Source organism: Patella vulgata, chromosome 4, assembly GCF_932274485.2.
Source record: "Patella vulgata chromosome 4, xgPatVulg1.2, whole genome shotgun sequence".
Classification (NCBI taxonomy): Eukaryota; Metazoa; Mollusca; class Gastropoda; family Patellidae; genus Patella; species Patella vulgata.
This window is the reverse complement of record NC_065882.2, coordinates 25,135,610-25,162,203: the sequence shown is the minus strand read 5'-3', so window position 1 is coordinate 25,162,203 and position 26,594 is coordinate 25,135,610. Positions and strand designations below refer to the sequence as shown.

The 26,594-nt window shown below is 32.1% G+C and overlaps 2 protein-coding genes across 3 annotated transcripts in view; one reads left to right on the top strand and one right to left on the bottom strand.

Moving 5' to 3' along the window:
* The first annotated feature begins 2,429 nt into the window (after nt 1-2,429).
* On the top strand, nt 2,430-13,004 carry LOC126818567 (E3 ubiquitin-protein ligase MARCHF8). Of its 2 annotated transcripts, XM_050546028.1 has the most exons (5): nt 2,439-2,560; nt 4,237-4,323; nt 7,170-7,420; nt 7,944-8,033; nt 8,900-13,004. In XM_050546028.1, the coding sequence occupies exons 3-5, from the start codon at nt 7,172-7,174 to the stop codon at nt 9,260-9,262; spliced, it is 702 nt and encodes a 233-aa protein (XP_050401985.1). In that variant the 5' UTR covers nt 2,439-2,560; nt 4,237-4,323; nt 7,170-7,171; the 3' UTR covers nt 9,263-13,004. The 2 variants fall into 2 exon arrangements, with proteins under 2 accessions (XP_050401986.1, XP_050401985.1); XM_050546029.1 differs by lacking the exon at nt 4,237-4,323 and having other exon boundaries at nt 2,430-2,560.
* Nucleotides 13,005-17,544: 4,540 nt separating this feature from the next.
* LOC126818561 (ATP-binding cassette sub-family D member 3) overlaps nt 17,545-26,594 on the bottom strand; it is a 33,222-nt gene continuing 24,172 nt past the window's right edge. The window contains exons 23-26 of the mRNA XM_050546014.2: nt 26,117-26,161; nt 25,670-25,774; nt 25,451-25,507; nt 17,545-24,494 (exon numbers count right to left, since the gene is read on the bottom strand). Of these exons, the coding sequence (XP_050401971.1) occupies nt 24,417-24,494; nt 25,451-25,507; nt 25,670-25,774; nt 26,117-26,161 (285 nt within the window). The 3' untranslated portion in view covers nt 17,545-24,416. The remainder of the gene's footprint in view (nt 24,495-25,450; nt 25,508-25,669; nt 25,775-26,116; nt 26,162-26,594) is intronic.

Genomic DNA, 26,594 nt, shown 5'->3' with positions numbered 1-26,594 from the left:
TTTCGTATTAAGACCCGTATTTTTACTTTAAATTCCCCCCCCCCCCATCATTTAATAGATTTTTGTACCGTTCGTCTTTGGTCACCTCTCAAGGCAAGTAAATATGAATGTGCCAGAAAATTATTTATATATTTAGAAAGAGCAATGGCCGTGCTTTCTACTGATATCTAGCATGATATCTGGAATTTCGTATTAAGACCCGTATTTTTACTTTAAATACACCCCCCCCCCCCATCATTTAATAGATTTTTGTACCATTCGTCTTTGATCATCTCTTAAAGCAAGTAAATATGAATGTGCCAGAAAATTATTTATATATTTAGAAAGAGCAGTGACCGTGCTTGCTACTGATATCTAGCATGATATCTGGAATTTCGTATTAAGACCCGTATTTTTACTTTAAATACCCCCCCGCCATCATTTAATAGATTTTTGTACCGTTCGTCTTTGGTCACCTCTCAAGGCAAGTAAATATGAATGTGCTAGAAAATTATTTATATATTTAGAAAGAGCAGTGACCGTGCTTTCTACTGGTATCTAGCATGATATCTGGAATTTCGTATTAAGACCCGTATTTTTACTTTAAATATTACGGTTCTTAATACGAAATTCCAGATATCATTAAATGATGGGGGGGGGGGTATTTAAAGTAAAAATACGGGTCTTAATACGAAATTCCAGATATCATGCTAGATATCAGTAGAAAGCACGGTCACTGCTCTTTCTAAATATATAAATAATTTTCTGGCACATTCATATTTACTTGCCTTGAGAGGTGACCAAAGACGAACGGTACAAAAATCTATTAAATGATGGGGGGGGGGGATTTAAAGTAAAAATACGGGTCTTAATACGAAATTCCTGATATCATGCTACATATCAGTAGAAAGCATGTTCATTGCTCTTTTCAAATATATAAATAATTTTCTGGCACATTTATATTTACTTACCTTGACAAGCTATCAAAGTTGGATAATACTGAACTCTATTAGGTAATTACTGATGGGGGTGGGGGTATTCAATGTCTAATTACGGTTCTTAATACGAAATTCCAGATATCATGCTACATATCAGTAGAAAGCACGTTCACTGCCCTTTACAAATATATAAATAATTTTCTGGCACATTCATATTTACTAGCCTTTAGAGGTGATGAAAGACGAACGGTACAAAAATCTATTAAATGATGGGGGGAGGGGGTATTTAAAGTAAAAATACGGGTCTTAATACAAAATTCCAGATATCATGCTAGATATCAGTAGAAAGCACGGTCACTGCTCTTTCTAAATATATAAATAATTTTCTGGCACATTCATATTTACTTGCCTTGAGAGGTGACCAAAGACGAACGGTACAAAAATCTATTAAATGATGGAGGGGGGGGATATTTAAAGTAAAAATACGGGTCTTAATACGAAATTCCAGATATCATGCTACATATCAGTAGAAAGCACGTTCACTAATCTTTTTAATATTTGATATTAAAATGCGGGGCTTAATCTAAAATTCCGTAGATCTATACTGAAAGGTAAAGTTAATCCTCTTTTGAAATGTATTTATTATATTTTAGGCGGAATGCATATATACGTTTTAAATTAAAATTGATACAAGTTTGGTAGCCTTCGCTGGCTGAATTAAAGATAGTGGTGGGGTGGGGCGAGTGTTTAATGTCAAAATACGTGTCTTAATACGAAATTCCAGTTATTGTGTCATATATCACCGGAAAGAAGGTTTCTATGGCTCTTTAAATCTACTTGTTATTTTCTGGCACATTCATGATAACATACTTTAGAAGAGATAAAAGCATTTTTATTTTGAGCAAAAAAAATGGGTTACTAAAAATAGACTACTTTCAATTCATTTTATTTATCGAAGGCTCGGATTAGCCCATACCGAGCTCGTGATTTCACTGAAGTCATGGTCATCCAGCGAATTTGTAAGTGACGGCCAGCTTGATTCGCAGTTAGTGACGGGTGGGTATTCTTAGTGAAGGATGAGAAAGTGACGGCTGATTTGATCTCGGCTCCCCACACAAACATACAGATATTGTACCCGAGCGAGAAATTGTTCCTCATGCAAAATCATGGGTCACCACGCCCCTGCCCCTCCCCCACCTATGGTACTTCCACAGAGTAAAAATACACTCTGTGGTACTTCGCCGAAGGGTCCAGGGATATCTGCTTGTGTGATCCTCTGCTCGCGTGACAATGCTGCAATTTACATGTAATTTGCAATGGATCCAATTTTAAGCAGGCTATGGCATAGGCCCTAAAATGCTTCCATCTACAAAAGAATAAAAATGCGACAGCCTGACTGCGCGGATGACTTAACTGTAGTTGGCGTCAGTTTTGTTGCATGAAAACCCATCATTTGTGTGCCGCAAGTTCGCAACGTACCAAGCCTTTGTTAACTTGACAGCCAATGCTGGGCTGCTGGTCGATTTGTAAACAAACCTTTAAGTCACGTGGTGCTTGGAAAACTGGTTGAAACGGGTTGTGTTGTGGTATAAACCAGAATATTCTGTGCAACAGTGACAATCAACAGTAACAAGTTCAATCCGGTAAGAATTTTATTTATTCCGCAAGTTCCCCCAGTATTTAGGGACAAATTAATATGATCTAAGACGATATTGTTGACCATGGACTCGTGCTGAATAAGATTTGAATGAAACTAGGTCAAAATATCAGCTGTTTTCTGAAAAGACTATTCATTATCATTATCACTCAGTGATAACATTAACCTGCATTGCAAATATTATTATTAACGGTTATACTTGGCACTCTGAATTATCTAGTCTGTTCTAAATCGAATAAATTCCGAAAACAATATGTATTTGGCGAAATCAAATGGCTATTTTACTTTTAAAAATGTGCCTGAAATTGAAATTATAACTGGAGCTTCAGAATCTACTACTGTTCTAGTTTTTCGGGACCTATCACTCACTTACTTACTACTTAAAATATGATGACTTATAGGCCTATATCTAGGGGCCAAAATATTGGAAATAAGATGATATTCTTTGAGACACTTCCTAGAGTAGAAACAATTTATCATTCAATTTCTAAAAAAATGGTCCACGAGAAATGTAAATTGTCAACAATTTACATATTTTCTTAAAGCGTAATAACATAAGTTCTTGGTTTTGTTCACAAAATGATAAGTAGATCTACAATGAATGAGTCACACACTTATTGTTTTTTTATGTTAAAATAATTTGCAATGATACATTTTGTCCAAAGGTTTGTAGACCCTCTATTCATATAGTTTGAAAACATAGAAGATTTCTAAAGAAATAAATTAATAATTTTGTGTTTTTCTCTTGTTAATGGACTGTAATTATTTCAATTTTTGTGTTATTATTATGCAAGTTTTCAATTGAATATAAACTTAGGTCAAGACATGTAGAATGGGAATACTGCAACTCGTTTAGTTCAATGTGTAAGCTATCAGGTGCAATGCCCCCATGTGCAAAAAAAATATTTGATGGGAGGCAAGTTAGACAGATTTGTGCAGATTCAAGTTGTTAACTTCTATATGCAGTGACCTAGTTGTTTAACTTGAAAAGTGTATGGCACAAACTGTGTTTTTTCAGCTGCCAAATGCATCACAATATAATTCCAAATCATGTAGGTAATATAGACCCAGGACATTTATTAATTCTGTTCAAAAAGAAAATCCTTTAAATGTAAATCAGATCCAATAATTGCATATGTGTATGCCCCCCCCCACCCACCCACCCTCCCCTTAACTTAAGGAATTATAAGATATGCCACCCACAGTAAATGTTGAACTTATGGGAGATTTAGTTCTAGGACCGAGTCTTCTCCTAGCTATGTCACTGATATCAGCCGATTGCCAGCTACATGTAGATATACATAGACTTGATCTGTATGTCCCATTGAGTCAAGATCTACAGAAACGAAAATCAAGGTCAGAAACAGCTGATTATCAACATATTTTGGCAGTTTGTCAACAGTTTCTAGCTTTAAGGCTGATCTGCCAACCTATACATACTAACTGGTTTGATACAAACTAGTGCTAAATGTTTTTTTAATAACTGTTAGATTGTTGAGATTTACGCTATAAGAATGGAAATTGTGCTGTATAAGTAAGCTTATTTAGAATTGACGCACACTAATCTCGTTGGATACATCTGATCTATGAGTGAAAATACATAGGTTACGGTATGTAATCATTGACAAGTTACCTATATATTGAAGATACTCTGTTTTATAGGCTTTAAGCTAGTGGAACTAATTGCTGGCATTACTTCTAAAGGAGAAACAACCTATTTGTGACCAAAAGGAAAATAAATAAAACCCAGTAAGTTTTATAAATTTAATTCATTATTGACATTGAAATAAAAAAAAAATCCCAAAGTTTACCTTTTTTGCAAAAAATTAAATCAATGATAACTGCGCTTCCATTGTTTAAACCATTACTGATACCAATAACTGATTTATATTATTTTGAAATCTTCTGTATCTATAATGGCACCTACTGATTTTTTACTCCCTTACGAAAATATAAATTAAGTTCTCTTTGTGTTTTGTTTTGCATTCTCCACATTTGGGAACTCCTGTCTTTCATTTGTATAGGGTGCCACTGTGGCTCAGTGAGTAAGATTTGGTCCTGTGTAGCTTCCACTCGTCAGTGGTGCAAGACTGTGGGCTTGGCTAGGAAAAGCGCCAAGTAATTTGGATGATAGGAAAAAAACAGGTGCCATGTAAAATAACCCTTGACAATTCGATTTCCCTCGTGGCACATTGTACGGCATATGCCCCTCTTCATTAGCCCGGTTAATGCAGAAAAGTAGAACGATTAAATACCATTTCATTCATTCATATATGTTGTCTCGTAATTTTCCACAGTGATAGTTAATTGTTATGGAACATTGAATATTTTGTAATTTTTTTAAACATGGCTTAGACTGAACTAGATTTTTACTCAGATGCGAATAAATGCTTGTAAGTTTGGTTATGAGAAACTTTGGAAGAAATTAAATATCGAACAAGTGGCATGCACACAAAAAGACGTCCTATAGTACTTGTATTTTGACAAAGTTTACGACAATGATTTGGCGATCTTAGTTTCAACAAAATCCTAGTTACCCCCCTTCTCCCACTCTAAATATTTTTATGGAATTTTTTGATTGGTCAATAAAAATAGCACAATTATCAAGGGCGTGTAATTCGACTGTCTTGTCTGTGAATGGACCCACAGGGCAGTGGAGTAGAACGGAACGATACCGCTGGGGATACCGAGGATGGTTGCTGTTGGGCATACATCCCACATTGGGAATCTTTGAGTTATATCATTGAGAATATGCATAGTAGTAATCGTATCTTCAGGTATAGGCAAACTGGCAGTTATATTGACCACACACCGTCAATGTTGACATTGAAATATTTTCCAGACTTGACAAAAATATTTTTTTTATTTATTGATTAAGAGTAAAACAATAAGTATAAGACTTAATGTATGGAAAATTTTGGTGTAAATGTCTTTGTTATAAATTATTAAAACTTTGTATTGATAATTTGTACATTGTTGACTGTTACACATGAATGTTAGTAAATTTAATTTGGCTGTTATTGTTATTATACATACATAATAAATTAATATTATAAAGCCAAAGATCATTATGAATTCAAAGATACTATAAGCTTATATGATTTATGACATTGGAATGTGATTAACCCTACCAGTCAAGGCTGGCCGACAAAAAAACAAACACCCGGTTTAACCACATAGTTAGGTAGTTTTGGCCACCTTTTCTTGGTTAAAACTGGTCAAATCTCAATTTGATAAAATTAAGATTGCAAACTAATTAAATTTTTTTTTTTTCTCCTGTAATTCCACTGCAATAATAATGTAGATGGCTTAAAAGAATTGTATGATTTACACCACTACTAAGTTTTTGAACAGACATGAAAGAAGGCACAAAGTGTTCTTAAAATTCTGAAATATTCAATGATGACCCACTCAAGTGCAAAACAATTCATTTTACAATTAAAAAATATAATGTAAGAAAGATTTAAATGGGCGTACTGTTGTAATGGGCTTGTCATCAAAACATTTACATAGCTCTACCAATTGGGTACATTTTATTTAACAGACTGACTTAAAATTTCTACACAATGCCTGGCACCCTAATCTTCTAAATTGTTGTTTTTGTTAGATTGCTGCTATTGTATTATTTACTGTATAGATGTGCATTTTTCTGTTTTACATGTATCTACTTCTGAATATTAGATCAAATTGCATACAATGTATCAACAATTTATACAAACTATTTTGTATGGTGAAATCAGCAAAAATATTATCTTTATGCTAAAAACATGATAGAGTAATTCTGATGTAATCAATCATTTCTAGGGAAGTGCCTGGGAATAAACATAATTATTTACTGATAACATATAACAAGTGTAGTTTTTGTAATGAACATTGCTATTATTATTAGCACTTTGCATACCTTCAAAGTTGTCATCCTCTTAATCATATTGACTTGGTGAGTAATGTCCAAGGAAACTAAAAAGTGAAAATAGTCATTGATTTAGACACAGACTTCCAAAATTTTTCAAATGATGTTGCTATTGAAATCAAATTTAGGCTTACCATTAATTTAGTTTCTCATTATACACTGTACTGTAGGTCATAAGTATATTGCTGTGGTGGTTACATGTATCATCTTTGAATAGTTGCCTAAAGACTACTGGTATTATATTAGTATTATGTCCTACACCACATGGTTTATAGTTTTAACAAATTTGTACCATGTATGTTGGTTGGAGCACCTTATAAGGGCAAATTTATATACCTGTACAAATGTACATGTAATATAATTGACCTCTTAACCTAACCCACTTCATGGTTATCATTCAAAATTGATAGGAATGTTCAATTGTTATCTTGGTAGTGTCTATTCAGATTTGTCCAAAGGAAGGCGCTTTATCGCTTAGAGAAGTTGCAGGTACATGTACTACCCAAAAACATTTTCTCTTAATTGAGGAATTTATACATAAGATAGACACATCATATTAATATATGATAAATAGAAAGTAACCACCAAAAAGATTTATCAAGTCTAATCAGGTGAACCTACACAGTTCTGAGCCAAATTTGAAATTATAATGCAATGAACAATTTTTATACACTTTTATTTTCAGTTATGTCAGAGTATGGATCTAAAGATTTGAGAATGGAGGATAGTGATTGTGATGATACCGTCAGTTATGTCTCTAGTCCAAACTTAACTCCACTGCCAATAAAGAAATTCAAGCCACCTGAATCTGATGCAGGAACCGATCTGTTACCAGTTTGTAGAATCTGTCAACTTCCTGGCGATGAAAAGGAAATATTATTTGCTCCCTGTAGATGTTCGGGTACTCTTCGATATGTTCATTATGCGTGTTTGTTGGTAGGTTTATCTCCATATTTACATTTTAATTTGTACTTGAATTTTCTTATCAAAAAGATATTGGGAATTATTTATGAAAATATGATGTGGTATTTGCCATATTGTATGTACATGTTTATACATACAGTATGAGTGTTGTCCTGAATGAATTTTTCAGTACAATAAAATTTTATCTAATCTTTTGTTAGTCTTTAGTGACTATCTTATTTTTACCGGTAATCAGTCTGAGAATGGAATATTATTCAGAGCATTTAACACATTTAATCAAGAACAATAACAGGGTTTAGCTGTGTCTCAATTTTCCTTCGCTCAACCCAATTGACACCTTTGTACTTGTAAGTACCTTATGATAAATTATTATGTACTGGTATCTGACACTAAATTGGAAATTATATGTACCATATCCATTTTCCTTCGCTCAACCCAATTGACACCTTTGTACTTGTAAGTACCTTATGATAAATTATTATGTACTGGTATCTGACACTAAATTGGAAATTATATGTACCATATCCTTTTTCAGAAATGGCTAGAAATACTCACTAAGAAAGGCAAGAGACCACCACACTGTGAACTCTGCCGCTTCCATTACATTCGTCACAAAAGATTTAAGGTGAGGAATCTGTCTTAGTTTTTCATCAATTTTTATCTTTATGTTATGTGTTGTGTATTTAAATGTAAGATGAATAGATTGAATTTTAATATGTTTTTCTTCCCCCTTTTCTCCTGCCCTATTTTATAATTAGATCTCATCTCTCTCTCAAGCTGTTAAAATTTTGGTAGCCATTCTATAAGCTTAGGGAGATGGATATAACCATATATTTGTAGAAGAGGTTAAGGGATTATTAGGTTTAAGGGTTTGAATGATATGAGAGATGTGACTGGGTGGAACATTTTGTTCTGTGGTTTCCATTATGTTGATGCTTAAATATAAATAAACCTTAATCATAAAGAACCCAATTCTCTTAACAGTGCAACAGATCTTGTTTTCATGTCAAAAAGTGACCGCAGTTGGTTGCCTATTGGCATACCCTTGTCATCGACTATGATCCTGCTTTATGAAAGGTGTGCAGAGCTGCTGATGCAGAAAGTTGACCAACCACATGTGATGCATGATCCAACAGAAGAGAGCGGAAAACATGTGATATTGAGGCTATTTTATTTACTTTCAGCACTGTGAGAGTGAGCAACCAGAAATTGAGTGAAGTTCAGTTATTCTGCTGTCTTCAGTTTAAAGCGTTTGTACAAGATGTACATGCTGTCCGAGATATTCCATTCTACTTGTTGTTGTAATTGAGAACGAAACCCCCATCTTTAAAAAGAAAAAAAGATGACAAGTAGGAATGTATAATGGTTAAGTAGTGAAGGTAGCCCTTTTTTCTCTTTTTAATATGTGTTTTTTTTTACTTACAGTCATCAACATTTTTTCTTTGGTTTTTTAAAAATATCCTCATAGTGTTTTTTTTCTTTTATTTTCAGTTCCATAATTGGAGATTTCCAAGAGTGAATATCAGAGACAAGTGCCTCCATGCCATTTTTTTCTTCAACTTGTTAATCATGGTATCCTGTGCTATAGCAACAGCATTGTGTTTCCTCTCAGACAAAGGACAGGTTATGAAATACCCCAAGAACAAAGTGGAGCTGACCACGGAAGAAGTGATCACCCTGACCTGTGGAGTAATGTTTTTTGTGTCTTTCTTTATTGCCATGACTGTTGAAATAAAGGCTAAACATACTATTTATAAACTGTTTACTAAGTTTGTTACTCACAATACAGAATGGCAGATAGAGCCGTATGATAAAAGTGCTGATTTATATTATGGGCCACCGCAGATGGTATAGATAAATGTTAAATTACAGATCTGAACACTAATACTGGATATACCGTACTGATCGGCCTGTATTATATTTAATCACTCTGTTAATTATTTACAGTTAAATATATTATCAAAATAACCTGAACTACCAGATATCTGTAACTCTACTTCAGTTTTTTCTGTGTATTTTATTGGTGTCACCCATAATTAGCTTAAAAACTCCTAATTTAATTTATGCAGTAAAAGATGTCTCAAGAAAAATGTATGTATAGACACTTTTGCTGATTAATTTGAAGGAATTTGATACTCAGTTGATAAAGAGGCATTATCACTTTCACCAGCAACATAAATAAAATTATTTGAATAATATTTTATTTTCAAAGTAACTATTTACACCAAGAAAATAAATGTAATTACCATTAATTTTGAATGATTTTAATAATAATATGCAAAATACCCGTAACCAAAAACCCAAGTATGGACCTACTTAGGGAAAGGTACATGTATTTTGTGCAAGTGGCCATTATAGTTATAGCCCTTGAAAATCATTGTAGGACTCCTGAATTGATAGTCAAATCTATATCTTCGATAATTTAGTAGATTTGTCTCCAATTTTGCATACAGTCTAATTTGACATGCACAATGGAACTATTGTGGAAGGTCCAACTGAAAATTAATTTCACCTGCCTCCAAAGTGCGGATGCCTCTTTAAGCTTACATAGAGATATGGTTGAATAAGACTCTAATTAATATGTATAACCATGTATCAGCTTAATTTATTTGGCATTTTAAGCATCATAAAGCTACTACAGGAAACTCTTATAGATGTAAATTTATACAATTTGAAGTGATTGTATTATTATTTAGGTTATGAGTTTATTAGGGTACCAAAACTGACACGTTAAAAGTCATCTGTGAGGAATATGATATATAATTGAAGTTATTCTTTGTAGAATTATTATCCATGGCTACAAGAAATGAACATGTATTAAAATGTAAATAATTTGATATACTTATATGACAATGCAAATGGTTTCTCATGAAAATATTTATTCTGAGGCGGAATTTTTCTTGAAAATCTTATTCCAGAGTTAAATTTTCCTTTAAAATTTTCATTCTGCAGAAATATTTCTTGAATTATATGTTCCAGTGATGAATTTCTATGGAAATAAAACATGACGAGATAAGCATAATTAATGCCATGCTCAATTATGCATTTATATGTAAAAAAAATCTCCAGTCATTTTTATGGTTATTTTTCAAATAAAATTTTGTAAATAATGAATAGAAATAAGCCCCAAAATGTACATATTGAGAACAGCACATCATTGTATATAGTACTGTTTGTATGGAATTCTCACAGGAACTCTTGTATATATTTTGTTTTGTGAGTGCTAAAAGCTATATATGCATAATATAATGTGTCATCTAAAACTGGGGGAATACCAGAGGCTTCCTTCCAGGCTAAATATATTATTGTCTCCAAATATTAAACAATAAATTCATGTATTAGCACATATGTATCATGTTTTTAAATATTGTGCCTTACATGTATAGAAAATGTTTCATTGTGTTTCTAAACATTAAAATATACATCATACTTACCTATATCTTAGTAAATTCATTCATCTGTTTGTAATAAACATTTCACTATTTTCAATATGGTGACAGGCTGATTAATTAATGTGTTTGAGTGTATAATGTATAATTTCGTCTTCACATGCACTTTAAACCCTTCATGTCTTTCAGTCATTTATCAAATTTGATGAGATTATATGTGAGTTAAATTTAAGAAATTTTTTTACACATTTATCTTAATAAGCTTGTAATATATATGTGACAGATTTAGTGTGGTTTAGCTGAGAATTAATTCTAAAATAAATGGCAAATTAAATTATTTTGATTTGAATGTCCCATGACGTGTTTTAACGAATGCAGTGAATGTCTGATGTGTGACATTATACAGATTTGTTAGTAAATATAGTTTAATAAGGGTATTACTTATATAGGAAGATTGTTCTGGTTGGCATAACTTCATATTGCTCATAGCTTTATTATTTTCTCCATTCAGAAGGCGGAAGACAGTGGTGGACTTGCAATCATGTTATTGTACACACATGTTGTTTTGCATTGTTTCATTTTGGAAATGTTCAATTAGAACACCATTTTTTGTTGAAAACACTTATGGTCTCTTAGCAAAATGAAAAAATATACATGTGTGCGCAAAATTTATTCTAACACAGCTAAGCCCACTGTGCAACTGACTAAATTTCATGCCACTGTGAGAAGACAAAATTAAACATTGATAGGCCTGATCAAATAATCATTCTGGTCATTTATTAATTATTAGTTACTACATTAATTTTCAGGGTGTTTTACGTTTGTTATTGTTTATGTTTGTTATTTTTATTTTCTCTAATTGAAAAACAAAACTCTATAATAAGTATTACACTTTTATTTAATAGATATGATATTCCTAATTATAACAATTACAAATTGTCTCTAGAAATACAGTTTTCTTTTTTTATTGCATATCTTGCCACAATTCAGCAGTTTAATCAAATAACTGTGGTTCTCTATATCGTAGAATTTCTTCATTAATTTTATATGTTCAGTTATTATTTGACTTTGTTCAAATGATAATAAATTTTAATACTCTTTTGTTCTATCGTCTATTTATAATGTCCAAATAAATCAGAGTAAGTTTTTGTATTAGTAGTTTATAAGTCATATTTTTAGTTTAAAATATATTATTTTGAGTTAAATATGAATTTGTGTTTGTTTACTCAGTACGGTATGATTGAGTGAAGATTAAATAATAAAATACCTTTAATGGTCGACCAACTAATTTTACTGACCTGATTGTTTGATAAACAGTGAAATTATTGATGTGTCATTAATATTTTCTATGAAAATAAATGTTAATTATTATTAATTATTATGTGGATTAATTAGATTGTTTTAGTCATGTTGACTACTGCTTATTAAGAAGGCCTTTTATCAACATTACAAATCAACCAAACTTAAACTCATCCATTACATACGGTTGTACAAAGAAGGAAAAAATATTTGGCAGTTACTTTTAATAAATTATCCTCGGTTTCGTGTTACTGAATACAGCAGAATTTCGCCAGATTCAATTATTGAGCTGTGAAATTAGAACATGTTGAGATTCCACCGTGCTGGTAGTGAGTTGTTGTTATTAGTTCAATTGTAATGTTAACATAAGGTATTGAATGATACCCACAATAATGAACCAATGATTATGTTACAGATTATTTTGTATATATATATATAATATATCACAGTAATTACTACAGTGATTTTTGTGATGACATTAAATCCAAAAATGTTTAACTATTAACATAAAATATGTGTATAATAATTATTGTAAATATAGTGCTATATGTGAGTGTTCTTTATGTTATTTCAATTATTGATTAAATTATTATAACATACTTGAGGACAAAATTATATTTTATTCTCTTCATTTGTTTAATTGTTATATTGTTATTTGATATAAGAATGTTAAGATATCTTTGTGTGTAGTGCTAGTAATAAATGTTATGTAGATAAAATCACAGTGTACATGTGACCTATTATTTGTATTATAATTTATGCACATTATGTAATGGTATGGTATAATTCATGTAAGAAAGTTATTGTATGATTATAATCTATGGGATATGTTTTTATGCCATTCTCTGAATTGTTTTGTGATGTTCATTGCATTTCTATACTTTTTCACATTAAAAATATCAAATAAACACGGTTTGTTACTGTTTGTCTATTTTGTCAAACAATATCTGATATTATTGGAGGTTGTTTTTTTTTCAAGTGCCTTTTGTTGAAATGTTTGAAGTTGTTGAGTGAGCACACCATATTTGACATAAAAGAACAAATATTATGTTTGCATTTATACAACATTCTTTGTAGTGAGTAACAATTAGTTTCTGCCAAGACCGGTATTGAACTTATTATATAATAGGACACATCTCATTTATTATTTGACAAGCTCGCATGACTATAGCAATCTTGTACTGACATGTTGGAATATCTATTGATTTTGCACATTTGGCAAAAATCTACTTGTGAATAAAATACCTTTTATGGAAGCAGAGAATGGAAGAAATTGTTAAAAAAAAGTATTGGTTAGGATATTAGCTTTGATTGTCTTGAAAAAGCAAGGAGCATCCCTATATACTTAAAGCAGATTTGATGTGACTACAGTTTCTGAAATTCATTTCAGCTGGCCAGTGTTTCATAAATAAAGTACTAATTCTTCAGATGTGGGGAGTGAAAAAAGTCATGTTTCTTTCATGTAAAATGGTTAAAATAGACCATAAGTATGTATTCAAACTTCTAAACTTGACAAAAGACTTCCCTTTTTTTTACTCCAGAAAAAATAGTAATTTGGCATCTTTTCACTGTATACCGTGAACTGTTTCATGTATTTTATAAATGATAATAGAATAATCACACACCAATTGGCACTATTAAAACCAAAATCAAAACAACACCTATGGTTTATGCAAGCAGTCCATAGTCAAGACTGATATTACCTAACTATTTTTGAAACTACGCCAAAATACTCCTATCTTTATCCCCATATCTGCCCATCTACTGTTAGTCTAGAAATGAGACAGGGGAAATTTCCATACTAGAATTTATTATCCCAGTTGTACATATAGTTTATGAAGGTCAAGTTGGCCTATATCTACACGTTGGCTGGTGTCAGCATATCTTTAGAATAGTTTAGTGTTATTGACCTGTACAATCAGCTGACCTACATTGTTTCTTGACACCATTGTATGTCCATGGACACAAAAGTTATAAAGTGATATATACAATTACTTACCGGTAATATCAGACTTATTTTCATATACATGAAAATAGGTTCTTTAATATATAAATCCTGGTCTGCTTAACCCCTTTATGATCTACTTACAGAAGCTAAACATAATAAATATTACATGGCATGAGTCAACTCTAGTGTATGTCAGTGTTATTTATTATACAATGAAGACATATACAACAGAAAAAGCTCTGGTAGTGCAGCTGTTAATTTGTCAAATGAACCATAGTGATATGGCACCAAAAGATTAATATTTCCTGCGATTGCTCAGTGGGTAAGGCACTGGTTCGCTTACCTGGATGTCCCAGGGTTAAACCCATGAATTTGCAGGAAAAGAAAGTTCCTCAGGATTTTCCGGTGTGGTTTCCCATTGTCAGTGGTTCAGTATGGAGGGCCTGGCAAGGAACTGTGTCTAGTCATTTGAATGGGACAAAAAGAACGAGGTCCTTTATACACATATTGGTGTGCATATAAAAGAACCCTTGGTATTCAATATAAGAGTAGGCCATATAGTGTTGTTCAGGTGTCTGGGAAAACATTCCCACATAACGCACCACCTGTCATCAATAGTTTGTTTGTATGGAGCATAAAAGTAGGATGCTAAACCCCATTTCATTTTGAAACATCAACATGGTTTTCACCTGATTCTGTAATTAGATTAGTGGGTCACTGGTATACCATTTTAGATAAATCACATTGATAATGACCAAGAATTCCCAAAGTCCACCTTAAATCACAAAGGATGCAATTAATCCAGTTTATCATTAAAATGATACATTTTGGAAGAAAAGTAACCTAATAAATTTATTTTTAACACACTCTTGTTGTTCTTAATGTTTAATATCTGCTTCTAATATCCTAGCGCACGCACAATGGTCTTTCCGTGGGTGGAAACTGGAGTAAAGCCACGAGGGTGAGAAGGTGCCCCTATCTGCAAGCCACATACGCTCACATCAGGGATCGAAACCTCAACCACAAGCCAGAGATGAACGGTTAGCCAGAGCTCGTAGTGCAACACTTTAGACCACTAGGCCATCACCCCCACCTCCCTTCTTCAACGTCCAACGTCTGCCCTTATATATACACCAACTCATTGTGAAGATCTTTGAATTTATCTGCTTATTTTGTATGTTTTATGTGAAACCACTCAAATCTAAATTTAGAATCACTTTCTAGGTCTATGAAAAATACTTTGTTTTGATCAAACTCCAAGACTTTTTATGTTACTTCTGAAAATAAATGGTAAGAATGTTGATGGTAGGATACTAATAAATTGTTTCCTTCATGACCTTCTTTCAGTGATGTTTCTTACTTGGCTGTCTCAGATGATACTGCTTCTTGGCTGAATAGTTTTTAGGATTCAATGTATTTATCTCACATGTAGCTGTTGGTCCATATATTATAACACATTTTATAAGGTCAATAGACTTGATATTTATGAAAATTTGTTTGGTTATTCTGGCTAACTGTCAACACATGTATAAAACAGTGGAATTTAATTTTCTTTTTCTTTAATAGCGTAGTTCAAAAAGTAGAGAAAAAGAAATAATTTGGAAGTTAATAATGAAATTAATATATGCAAGATATTCACTACATCAAACCTTAATAAAGAGTTGACAGTTCTTGCAATAGTATAGTTAAAAAATGGAATATGCTGACAATTTCAGTCAAATTGCTGCACTCTGAACCGAGATATTATCCATTTTTATGTTTAATTATTTTTCAAAAAATGTATTCCAATGCGCTAAATATCGCAGGCTAGCGATGGCATCTAGAGTTGATTATGGGCCTAAAATGTTAAATAAACTATTAATTAGACATTTATTAACATGACAAGACCATAATAAACTCTATGCCAACAGATATCTCCAATATTAAAAATGGAGGAGCGAGACTTAGCTTCGAACAACCAGTAGCGCGGTTGAAATTAACGCACATGTTTTGTCAAACCTTCAAAGGCTATATCTTTGCATGCAATACAGTAATTTGAATGAAATTTTCAAATTATTCATTTTACATTATCTATTTTCGAACTACTATAGCAAGAATGGCTAGCTCTTTATATATATAAATCTTACATAATGTATCTTTAATGTCTAATTAAAAATTTAGATAACATTTCAGGCCTAAAGAAAGACCTGCAATAGGCAGATGTAGCTCTTGCATAATGTATGTTTAACTAAGATAATTTACCCAATATTCTTAACATTTATATTTATCCCATTAATTTTATGGTTACATAACCAGAAAATTTGCGCAAAGAGGAAGACAGGGTCAAATTGGTTGTTTTAAATACAAAGTCCAATCAGAGCGTCATATATAATTTATGTAAATGTTTTGTCGGTTACAGTTACATATCTTAGGAGCCTATGAAACAATTTAAAATATAAAAAGGTGAATCTGTTTATTTATTGTGAATATTCTTTTTTCTGATATCATTTATCAGATGTTTTAGAAATAGTAAGCATGCCAGGCCTTGGCCACATTTCATACTTATTGATGACTGAAGCATGGCTTCGCAGGTCCCCTTCCTGGAAATGACAACCAGCAGAAATTGAAAGTTTTTTTAAACTAGAAGTGTTACAAGATGTTCTAGACTAGAAGTGATACAAGATGTCCTAGGAAGTGTAAACATACCTAGCCTCATACACATGTAATTTAAAAAGAAATAAAATGGGGTTTAAAGTCCTACTGTTCTGCACCGACTAGGCTAATGAAGACAGACAAACGTGTGGGGCGTTGTATTTTGGTAATTTTGCCTCGACAGCAGTGCTACGGTATATTCTTATTTTGAATTCCAGCTGTTAAGGGTTGTTTTAGGTTTTTTGTCCCATCTAAAGAACTAGACAATGTTCCTTCCCAGACCTTCCAACCAGCACCACTGACATTTGAAAACAACACTAGGAGCAAACCCGCGACCTCCTGGTTAGTGAGACAGCGCCTACCCACTGAGCCACCGCAGCTCCATGTATACAAATGTTGTAATATTATTTGTATTTATAAATTATATCGTTTCAGTGCTACTCAACTCTCTAGTTGATGATAATACTCAAATCACTAAGCTCAACACTCAGAATCTAAATGCTTGACTATGAGACTATAGACACACTCATTCTGGACTGAATTGTAAATGCCCTGCCCTCTGTCTTATTCATATTTCTTGTAACATATAGCAGATCATGACTCATGCTGGCATTACACAATGGTTTCTCTGGGTTTAATTCCTGATTGTTTTCAAATCTGAGTGAAGTCTGTGTCACTACAGACCTGGGACTGTACAGAGCAGTGGACACTTACGGCTAGCCCCCGGATCCATTCACTTTATTTGAATTGTGCGTTTGTTTGTGATTTCTGCATAATATGTCTTGTCCGTATATTTGTTTTTGTGTAAATTATGTGTGGTGCAGTCCCCCTGCACTTACTATTACAAGAAAAACACAGGCACATTTTATAATAGATATTTCTAGTTTTATTTACAAACATTATATAATAATGACCATAAAACTATCACAATTAAAATATGATCTATATAAAACACATTTATTTTGCATTAAACTCTCAGTTAAATAAGTTGACAATCAATTATATATAGTTAACAATTAATTAAATATAGATGACAAATTGTTCATTGTGAGAATATTCACATTTACACCATCATCAGTACTATTAAAGTTCATTTTTATTTTTATTACAAAGGCACTGACACAATTTTATCTATAATAAGTGTGAATTCCATGAATACTAGCTACACTGGGTGGACCATATATCAGAAATACTATTATACTTGTTAATAAGCCAAAGTAAATAGACAATGCAGGCCAACCTCTCAACAAAACAAAGAATAACAATACTGTACATCTGAAACCATACAGACAATGAGAAATGTCAAAGTGAGTATCAACAATTTTAATAGATATTGCCACATTAGTATATACAATCAGATATTTTGATCAATTCAGTTGCGCTTAACAGCCCAATCAATGTAGTGAATCATTCTTTCTACACTGTGCCCACTCTCATCTTTTATTATAGGCAATAAAACATACAGCACAGCAGGTAAATCTAATGGTTGAGTGACAGTGATTGAGAACAATAAAACACAACAACCATTTATATGAAATACAATCAGTTAAATTTAATAGGATTCTTTGTTTCACTAACTTGAACAATGAATAATATACATTTCAGTCTGATCGGATTGTAACTTTTGTTGCTAGAGCAGTCACAAATTCTACAATGTGTTTAAGGGCAACATCTCAGGAATTCAATGTGGCAGATTTACTCTTTTGTATGTAATGTGAATGCGAGAGAGAGAGAAATGGGGTTTAACGTCCACTCGACACAAACTAGGTCATTTAGGGACTAACACATGGTTTAATTTTATTTCAATAATTCGAATGCGCGTAGGGGTCTTTAGCAGTGGGAGGAAACCAGAGGACCCGGAGAAAACCCACGAGGTTGGACAGGCGACCCTACTCCTTGTCACGTACAACCGGGGATTCGAAACCACGCCAGTCGACTCAATGACAGACTTTATGATACAGCGCGCGCACGCTAACCATTCAGCCATCCAACCCCTCGTAATGTGAATGCATAAACCACAGTAAAAACTGATCAAGAGTAACAACCCACAAGTCTAGTTCTTCCTAGTGTTTACATTTATATTATACAAAAGTATCAGTAATTAGATGCTAACATTAGCTATTTGAGATACAGTAAAATGTCGAAAATCAACAGTCTTCTTCATCTCATGAATATAACAACTGTGTACACATTTGATATCAATTGGATAATAACTTGAGCCACTAGAGTATCCACAAGATTTTAAATATAGGTTGCCAGGCAACGAAACATACGCCCACAGCAGCTAAATCATCCGAGCAGTAAACAAGTGTTGTCAGTAATGAAACATTTAATAGACTAAAATCATTAGAATTTGTTTGGCCCATGCTAACGTTTAGTATACAAAACATCTACATGTAATATCATGGGTTTAGCTGTTCAAGTTATCAAAAATCATTAAAAATCAATAAGGTCTCAAAACCTTAAATTCTGTGTATCAATCTAAAGTCAATCGATATGATTATATATAGGGTAAACTCAATGTATAAATATAAAATCAATCAGATGATAACTATGGTCTCTAAAGCTTTTTCAAAGTGATCAAGGGCCATAACTCTGGAAGTCATTATCATAAATCGTTGAAAATCATTAGGCTTCTTCGTCTGATGACCTTAAACACTGTGTATAAATTTAAAGTCAATCGGATATTAACTTTAGTCTCTAGAGCGTCCACAAAATTTTTCAAAGTGATCAAAGGTCATAACTCTGGCAGTAATTATCGGAAATCGGTTAAAATCACTAGGCTTCTTCATCTCATGACCTTAAACACTGTGTATAAATTTAAAGTCAATCGGATATTAACTTTAGCCTCAAGAGCGTCCACAAGATATTTCAAAGTGATCAAGGGCCATAACTCTGGCAGTAATTATCAGAAATCCGTGCAAATCAATAGCATTCTTCGTCTCATGACCTTAAACACTGTGTATAAATTTCAAGGCAATCGAGTATTAAATGTAGCTTCTAGAGCGCCCACAAGCAATTGTGGACGCCGGAGGAATGACGGATGGGGGTGACAACAATATACGACCACATTTCAATGTGGGTGTATAAAAATTGATCAAGGGTGATAACTCTTGAGAATAATTATCAGCTTCATCTTATGAACATAAATTTAAAGCCTATCAAAAGATTACTTTAGCATCTTGAATATCCACAAGTTTTTTCAAAGTGGTCAACAGCAATAACTCTAGAAGTGATTATTGCAAATTATTGAAAATGAATAGTTTCCTCCTTTGATGAAAATAAAAAATGTTTATAAATAATAAGCTTATTAGATGATAATTTTAGACTCTAGAGCATTGAACTTTAGAAGACTGACAATATACGATCACATCCACTGTGGGCATCTAAAAAATAATTTCCGATTTAATGTCATTTGACTACATGGTTACATGGGGCATGTTCAAATTTGACAATGGAACATTTCAGACAAATCTGCAAAGCCACTGCTGAGATCTAGACGTTTTAAGTTTGAATCTACAAGTCATACAGATCTTTTGATGGAGTTAAATGTCTGTCTAAGAAAAATACCTTACTCTAAAGAGTTTATTCAATAATAATGGGAGAATTAGTAAAACCATGGACCTAATAATACACCTTTGAAATTCAAAGTTCTGGTATTATAAGGTCCATGGTAAAACTGATACAATAGACAACTAAACAAATACATACAAAAAATCTTAGCTACATGTACTCAATACATCATTTTCCTACAGACAAATCTAATGGCAGGCATTAAGTAGGAAAGACAGATGGATAGGATATATATATTTACATTGCCAATATTTGTATAAGTATATTATTCAGTAATCACTTCAAATAGAAATATTAATTATCAGATAATGGTGTTAATCTTCTATGTAGGTATTTTAATCTATGCTTATCAATAACCTCCACAATATAAGCTGTCTGTTTCAATCAATCATTGTGTCAATGTTATCTTATCGGTCATCAATATCTGACAACAATTAGTCCACTATAGGCAACCTGATTCAACAGTTTAAACAGTGTCTCTTGTCATACATTATTTCATGTGACTGGCCAATCAAGCATAATGTTGATATTACAGACTGTAAAATAACTCGTCTGAATACTAAATATAGTAAACAATGAACTACATAGTAAAATGAATGCACACCAAGGTCCATCTTGGTACATTTTAAAATTCATACATTACAGATTTTGAGGTGTAACATATTCAAATTCGAGCTCAGGTTCCTTTATTTTTAATATATAATAAGTTGCTAACCTATTAATGAGTTATTTTTTTTTAAATTCCTTTTTTTTTTTATAAAACATAATTATTTCTAGACACAATATTTTAATAACCAGTTGAATTAATTTATTTTGAAATCTCTCTATATATTCAATACATTAGTTACAAAAAATGTAGTCATTTCAAGTTCCAGCCACCTCAGGTAGATAAATGCCAAATGTTCCGTATACTTACCTGCCTCTTGATTGTTTCTGTGTACCAAATGACATCATCTGTATTATTGTAAGCTTGATTTCAACTATTAGCAATCTAATCAAATATCAGTAGACAGAATGAAAGTACTAAGTCGAACAATATTTCGTTACATCAAAAATTTAATTAACCCTTAGACAAACGCATCTTAAAAATGTTCTTTTAGGGATTCCAAATCAATAAGCAGGATGAGAAAATTTGTGAAAAGAGTAGGAACACTAGCTATGGTGACTGGAACTTGAAATAAAAGATGTATAAAAACTACACAGGAATTACAGTAGGTTTGGTTGGTTACAACTATATACAAAAACTTCATAAAAACATTAACTTATATTTCAATTTATCACAACATCAATCGGATATAAAACCCTATAACAGTATATCTTTCCCAAAATATTATATACTCCATGCATAATTATTTTAGGGGAACAGGCAGTTTTCTATTAAAATACCGGATATAAATTAATTTTTTTTGTAAAATGATCTGCAATAATTGATTGTACGACTAATATATATGGAAAGGGTTTAAAAAGGGAAAGTGTTAATGGCATAGATCCATTTTTGGTAGAAGATTTTCTATATTTACGAGTAGATCAACATGTATTGAAAAATGTTTAATTATTTGACATTATATTAAAATCCTATAAAGACCCATGAAAGAGTTTAGAAAAAACATGTACAGTAACCCTCATTCTTCCTGCCCCCGCTTTCTAATTCATACTTTAATTATACATGTACTAATCTTGTTCATTTATTCCATAAAAAAAAAAAAAAATTTGAGATAAAATTAACAAATACATAAAATTAAAAATACATTTTCAGAAATGATTTTACACCCTGGTTTGACTGTTATTTTATATCAATAAATGAAACAAACACCATATTAGGCGAATTGTTTCTCAATGCACAGATTTTATGAATCAATGTTTAAAAATTCCAAGCTCTGTGTGAGTTACAGCTTGAAATCTTCAGTATCTCATATTTCATGTAGAAATAAAATAATTCCAACTTTCTTTTATTCTCTGATTGTGTCATGCCGGTCAGTGATCCAAAAAATCGCACTGATGTTTTATAGCTTAAATTAATATTATTGAATTGTTAAATTCATTTTCAAGAATACATATACGCTTGAATGAGAAAAACGGGTTTGCAAGGGTAAATGAATAACCTATCAGACCCGTAGCTATAAAAACACACACATGGCCGATAGATTAACACAAACTTTTCCTTTTTTATGCCTCTGTCATATGTAAATAATCTTAATTAAATCGAATATCATAATTAATGTACTGGAAGTTCAAATTGTAATAAACAACATAGTCTTCGTGGCCAAATAAATCTAAACCTTTTAGTAAATAAAATACGGTATTGTATATTTAATACAGGAGGGTTACCTAATTTTTTAATAATATTGACGACAGATGGTCAAGTGAATACTCAGGGCGTACATCCAACTTTTTATGCTTGTTAATTTGCAGTTAAAAGGTGATAAACCGAAATTACTTACATAATATGTTTTTACATTGCATTATTATTATCTCGTCTTAGACCTACATATGTTTTTACATTGCATTATTATTATCTCATATTACAGTAATAAAGTAGATCCACATGTCTATATAATTTACATGCTCACTCAGTATTGAGACCACCCCATTATTAAGACCCCACTATTAACAGGGATTTCACTGTATTAAATCAAAATTAATGGTTTGAGAAAAAGATGAACAGCTGATTATGTGTTCAATGTGAGGCATAGTACAAAATTGTTTCTTCTGTGATACGATAATGAGAAATTCAATTATTCTTCAACTCCAATACAAAAACAAACAATATTTCCTAAATTGCTTGTTTTTCTCAGTTATTTTTACAATTTTTAGGAAATTATTCTATAAGTGAAATTGATGCACACAATTTGACCATCTAGTTAAGCTAAACAAGAACTATGAAAGAGAAAAGTGTCCACAGTCAAGAATAAAAAGAAGCTGATGTCAATATAATGAGCATGTAATGGAATCATTACCAATGTACTCGAAATATCAAATGCATTGTCACAATTTTCTTACAGCAAAATCAGTTTTGAAAATGACAGGATAATCTGAATAATGGACATTTTAAAATCAAGATATTAAAACAATATCTTAAATAATTTTTGATTCTTTTAAGCGGGGCTTATGTCGACTTTGCAACCCAAAGCAACTAGTTGCAGTCAGTTGCAAGAGTGCTTATGTCGATCATATCAGCAACTGAGAGCAACTGAATTCGGAGCGCTTATGTCGACTCGGAACTAATAGCGATCACACTGAACACGTGACTGTTATTTTATTTATCACGTGATCAACAAAATAGCAAATTACTTAGAAGAAGCAACCCAAAGGCATGGTCAGTCTTGCTACAATTCTATTAGTATATTATTGTCAACATCATCAAAACTTGAAAAGTGGGTGTCTTCGTTCGATCCATTTGCTTATTTATAAAGTCACATGACACATGTCTCTTATTATGTGATGTTATTTCCATGGAAACGAGTTGACTCCAGTTGCAGAAAGTTGAACATGTGCAACTGACTGCAACTAGTTGCTTTGAGTTGTAAGAGGCGCTCAGGTTGACTTTTTTCAGTTGCTTTCAGTTCCTCCCAGTTGCTGAAATGCCAGTTGCTTTCAGTTGCAAGGTCGACACAAGCCCCCCCTTAATAGCATTTTACCATAATTTATTGAATTAATTAAAGATATGTTTCTTCCAGGACAACAAGACCATCCCCAAAACCTAATGCATCTATAATAAAATATGATTTAATTAATAAACCCAAAAATTAAAATAATGCCCCAGGGGAGTTTATTTGTAGCAACAAGTGATGAATATTGCAATGTTGATATTTTACTTGAATATAATTATCAATCTATCAATTAAAGGAATATATCTTTATAAAGGTCACAAAAAAGAGGTTGAAAAGTAAATCATAAATATAGAAACACAGTATATTACATCTTAACTTAAAAATATTCAAGAAATAGTGCATTCTATTTATCCATAGAACCGGTTTAAATCTATACAAGGTTGTATTTATATCCTGTTACTATACTAGTTCACTGTAATAACTATAAATTATACAGGAATTATATAAACATTAATTATATTACTGGACAAAATAAGAATATCTATAGTAAATATTTTAAAATCTGCCACACTATAAAAATAGAATTGCTTAATTTATTTCAAATATTAACAAACTTATCATGAACCAAATTCTGTGGTATCATCTGTGATAGCTTTATATTCATACGCTCCTCTACCATCCATCTTTAAATAATACTGAAATAAATATTTACAACAAAATTAACATAAATTATATGAGGAGGACTACACAACACAAACGTAACCAATTTCGATAACTATGTCTACAAGAAGACTCTGTCATCAATATCCTGCACCCTTAGACATTTTTTGGAAGGCAAAAGGATAATCTCTGAGTTATTAGTAATCAACAACAAGATACTAGTAGTGTACATGTTATAAAATGTACAGAAAATAGTATCAACCTGGTTAAAGTGGACATAAACTACAAACTGTTACCACTCAGATATACTCTAGAATAAAAATTGAATACTAAAAACTAAGTTATTTATGTATCAGCAGAAACATAATCTTTTTTTAAATTAGAAACATTTCTATCTAGCAAAAGGCACAACTACTATAATAGGTTGATGTGTGTACCACCCTAACTTCATTCAGCACGGGATAATAAAGAAACAGCACATTTTTGGGAAAAATATGTGTAAAAATTAGAGACCTAGGGCGGAGCAATTGCTTTCAATTAGTTGCAAGTGTGCACATGTCCATCAAATCAGTAACTGAGGGCAACTGAAAGCAACTGAATTCAGAGCACTAATGTCGACTTTGAACTGATAGCGATTACACTTAACACGTGACTGTTAATTTATTCATCACATGATCAATAAAATGCCCAATGCATTAGCAGATGCATCCCAAAGGCGTGGTCTGTCTTGCCACATGGTTTAATTTTATTTCAGTAATTTGCTTGCACGTAGGGGTCTTTAACAGTGGGAGAAAACCAGACGACCCTACTACTTGTCCCGTACAACTGACTCAATGACAGACCTCATGAAACAGCGCGCACGTGCTAACCATTTGGCCTTCCACCAACTCCCTCCTCATAAGGTCAACCTAAGCCCTGCTTTAGGCTACAAAAACTGAGTCAACATAATTTAAGATTAGTATAAAAATTTGTAGATCTTATTTGTACTTACATCGTGATGTTTCCATAATGATTTACGATGTGATACTGTGAATAACGTAATGCCAACCTATAAAAGAATAAAAAATATTTACTCTACAACTCATGTATATGAATAATCTAGGGTCAGTCCAAGGAACCCTATGAATATTTTAGAACAAACTAAATAGAGAGATTTTAGTAACTAGAATTATATAACATCTGCATTCTGTTTAAATTCAAATGATATTACCTCTCGGGAATGTTGGTACATATAACCTTCTACATCAACACTAACAGCACTTGTACACTCATCTAATATAGCAAACTGAGGTTTATGGTAAAATAATCGTGCCATCTGAAAGTTAAGAAAATACAATATATACTGTTCACATAATGAACACAATAGATAAATTAAAATTATCATACTTATTTCAGTAAATTACCTGATATTACTAGTATAATACTACTAATTTTATCTGAAACAGACAGAGGCTATGCATTCAAAATTAATGATCCTAAAATTTTGAAATTTCAATATGACTCAATAAACAATCTCACCAAGTTTGAAAATATCCCACTGAGAACTTTGCCCTATATAAGAGACAAAAAATGCACAGTGAGACGTCTAGAATACAACTAAGCATAAGTTCATGTTTCTACCCCAATCCCCTTTAACTATATACTGAAAACTACTTACAGCTATTCTCTGTTTTTCACCACCACTTAATACATCCATCCAATCCTACAACAACATATACATCTTTAATCTTTCAAAAATATTATTTTAATCAGTAATGATCAAGGGAAAATACAGGACCAATTTTTTCTTTTGCCCGATTACTAAACACCAAAACTCAACTACGATGTGTTTTTCCATTTTTCATATTATGTTAATATTTCTATTTACATAGACTCAATATTAACAGAAGAGGGGATGATCGTCTAAAGAGTTTTGCAGAAACCTAGTAACTTTAAGAGTCAGAACCTGATTTTAGCATAATAAAACAAAAATGATGGTGTTGAACAGGTGGGCAAGTGTTTGAAATTCAACTAAGGATTTGAATAAAAATAATGAGTTTTCTTGAAGCTAATGGGCCAATCTAGAAAAGTATGTTAAATTCTAGAATATTTCTATCATGTTATTTGTCAAATTCATCATTAAATACTGCATCACA

Coding starts and splice junctions, on each gene's coding strand:
- LOC126818567 (XM_050546029.1), top strand. CDS start 7,172: ATGTCAGAGTATGGATCTAAAGATTTGAGAATGGAGGATAGTGATTGT. Junction 7,421..7,943: donor TTCATTATGCGTGTTTGTTG/GTAGGTTTATCT, acceptor ATCCTTTTTCAG/AAATGGCTAGAAATACTCAC. Junction 8,034..8,899: donor TTCGTCACAAAAGATTTAAG/GTGAGGAATCTG, acceptor TTTTATTTTCAG/TTCCATAATTGGAGATTTCC.